Source organism: Hevea brasiliensis, chromosome 18 (assembly GCF_030052815.1).
Source record: "Hevea brasiliensis isolate MT/VB/25A 57/8 chromosome 18, ASM3005281v1, whole genome shotgun sequence".
NCBI lineage: Eukaryota > Viridiplantae > Streptophyta > Magnoliopsida > Malpighiales > Euphorbiaceae > Hevea > Hevea brasiliensis.
This window is the reverse complement of record NC_079510.1, coordinates 41,676,636-41,679,822: the sequence shown is the minus strand read 5'-3', so window position 1 is coordinate 41,679,822 and position 3,187 is coordinate 41,676,636. Positions and strand designations below refer to the sequence as shown.

General features: G+C 39.9%; 1 protein-coding gene across 1 annotated transcript; it reads right to left on the bottom strand.

Annotated features, from left to right (window-relative positions):
- Positions 1-301: 301 nt before the first annotated feature.
- Positions 302-2,864, bottom strand: LOC110646002 (glutamate decarboxylase 4). Its single transcript, XM_021799286.2, has 4 exons — positions 2,646-2,864; positions 2,332-2,536; positions 1,205-1,874; positions 302-1,110 (listed from the first exon to the last, which is right to left on the bottom strand). Exons 1-4 carry the CDS (start codon positions 2,729-2,731, stop codon positions 578-580), a joined length of 1,494 nt encoding a protein of 497 aa, XP_021654978.2. The 5' UTR covers positions 2,732-2,864; the 3' UTR covers positions 302-577.
- Between the last annotated feature and the right edge of the window lie 323 nt (positions 2,865-3,187).

Sequence of the window (3,187 nt, the reverse complement as noted above, 5' to 3'; positions counted from 1 at the left end):
AATTACAGCAGCAGCAGATTTCCATCCCAAGCTTTTTAACACTTTAAAATAGTTATGTAGCAAATGAACTTTAAGATGTGGGGTTAGATTTGAATTTTGAAAAAGCAGCTATTTCTCCACTTCCAGAACCAGCACATTGAAATGGCAAAAAAGGAAGATTAGTTTTCCATCAGGAACAATCCAACTTTGTACTGGAGGATTTCGCAAAAGCCACTTCCTACCACTGTAGGGATTTTTTTTTTTTATTTATTTAATTATGATTTTACTTGAACTCAAGAACCTCTATGATTATTTGCCAGCATTCAAATATTAATAACAGTAATTCAATAAGGGCCGATTAAATTAAAAATCAAATAACACCCTTTCTTTCCATCAAAAAGAGATAATAATTTTTTAAAAAAAAACACTGTTTTATAGGGTTGTGTTTAACTTAACAAGATCAGGAACAGGACCACATTTAGAATTTAGACCAATTAAATTAAAAATTCTGAAAATTCAAAAATAATAAGGGGGGAGGGGGGGTTGTTGGTGTTTTAACTCCGGATGATCATCCCTGGAACTGGAAGCCTGTAAGCTCTTAACAAATGGTGTTCTTGTTATTCTTCTTGGCCATGACAAAATTTTTCCAGTAGGTGGTGATTTCCCTCTGGGTCTCAATGGCAGTTTTCTTGATCACCGTACCATTCTTTTGTTCATCAACGATGGAAATTTTAGCATTGATTCTCGCAGGCAGCGAATCCAGCTCATGAAGCACCTTTGTGATGTCAAGCACGAGGCGCTCGGCCAGTGCGCGAGAGAAATCTTCTCTTATCACCACACGGAGGACCGTCACATGCTGAGCATCTGCCGGCATGGTGTAGGCAGGAACAATCCACCCGAAACGCCGTAGCATATCAGCTATCTCAAATTCAGTGTGTCGGCTATTGTCCTTGAGTGAAAATGCCACCAGAGGAACTCCAATGTCCTTTGACACAATGTTGAAGCGTCCTGTTTGCTCTAGTCCCTGTTTCAGGACTATAGCGTTTTGGTGGCAATTCTCCATCACATTTCGGTACCCCTCATAGCCTAGGCGGATCAGTTGATAATACTGAGCAATGATTTGGCTAGAACCTGCAACTCACACAAGCTCAATTTAGTGAATTTTTCTCATCAGGGAAAAAGATGAGGATGTTGATCATGATGACTAATTTACTAATTTTCTTACCCTTGGAGAAATTGAGAGTGAAAGTGGGTTGATCTGTTCCAAGGTAGTTAATGTGGAAGATGAGCTCTTCAGGCAAGTCTTCTTTGCTCCTCCAAATGACCCACCCAACTCCAGCATAGACAAGCCCGTATTTGTGACCACTAACGTTAATGCTCTTCACCAATGGAAGCCTGAAGTCCCATTCAAGCTCTGGCCACAAGAATGGTGCAATAAATCCACCACTAGCTGCATCCACGTGAATGGGAGTATCCCACCCAGTGACTTTGTTCTTCTCTACCAATAGATCATTCAGAAGCTTAACATCTTCGAATTCACCATTGAGTGTAGAACCCAAGATGGCAGCCACACAGATAGTGTTTTCATCCACCATTTCCACAGCCTTTTCAGGGTCCATAACATAGTAACCTTCCCTCAGCTTCACCTCCTTGAGTTCAACCTCAAAGTACCTGGCAAATTTCTCCCAGCATACCTGAACATTGGCACCAGTGACAATGTTGGGCTTGTCATAAGGTTTTCCTTCAGCCTTGCGCTTGTTCTGCCACTTTCTCTTGAAAGCAAGTCCTGCAAGCATTATAGCCTCTGAAGATCCCACCGTTCCAACGCCGATCGCGGCCTCAGAGTCTCCCAGGGGAGCATTGAACAGATGTGCTATCATGTTCACACACCGATTCTGTACATACAGATACATTAACCAATTAATGGGAATTGAAATAAAATAAATTAGTCCCTTTTCTTTTGGTTCACAATTAAAAAAATCTGCCAACTACGCACCAATTTCTTGGATTTTTCTTCTTATTTATACTTTCTTGATTTTTAAGTAATTGGGTCTATAAAATAATTTATATACACCGACGAAACTAAGAATTTTCCTTGGTCAAGCGTCTGTGGGAGAAAAAAATTTTATTGACTGAAACACATCGAAATGGCTGTCCAAATGAGAATTTGACTTGTCAAGTATGAATGAATATATTAACGAGAATATCAAATATAAAATATTTGAATTATTCCTGCAAGTGCAGAATAATTATTAAACTATAAATAATTTTATTATCTTCTTTTTTTTAAAAAAAAAAAAGCCAAAAAAAAATTGTGGTTCCTGTCTCTGTGTTTTTGCAAAAGAGAGATACCTGAAGCTCAGTGGTGACAGGGTACTCATCCATATCAACATAGTTCTTGTTCATGGCGTCCATCATAAGCTTATCACATTCAGGCTCCATCCAAGTAGTCACAAAGGAAGCCAAGTTCAGCCTCGGCTTTCCATCCAGCATCAGCTCATCGTTTATGATCTGGAATGCAGCCTCCTTAGGTATCGAGTTCTCCGGCATCTTGTACCTACATATCCATGCACCACCATTAATTCCGACACAAGATCCCGGGAAAAAACATTTATAAAAGAAACAATAAACACCAGAGATGGTGGTAATTATTGTTAATTAATTACCTTGGAAGTGATTCCCGGACATAGCGAGAGGCGAAGGTGGAGTGAACGGAGACATCAGACTCTGAAGCAATTTTTGAGAGCACCATGGTTATGTCTGGTGACAAAGAAAAAAGAACAGCTATAAATGGGAAATGCAAAGAACAAGAAGGTGAATTTGGTTTGCTTGGAGAAGAGGGTGGAAGCCAGTGGTGGGTATTTATAGTGGGGGAGGGTTCATGGTGGACCACACCTTCTGCAAATGAAAAGTGGAGAAATCTCCCTTTTTCTTTATTAATTATTGCATTTTGTAAATCAGGACGTGTGAGAACGAGGAAGGAACGCGAAAAGAAAACGCAATACTATTCCTGCAGTTCCCTTCTCTGAATTGAAAAAGGAGACCAAAATTGACCACGTTATTGAAAGAGTTTTTTGGGTTTACTTGTTCGCCAAATGGCATTGAATGGAAAGGTCAACTACACATTACAGACCGTCCGATTCAATCAAATGGCTCTTGTAAACCCGACCCCACCTTTGGGGTTCACCATAATCTCTGGTTAGTGGTT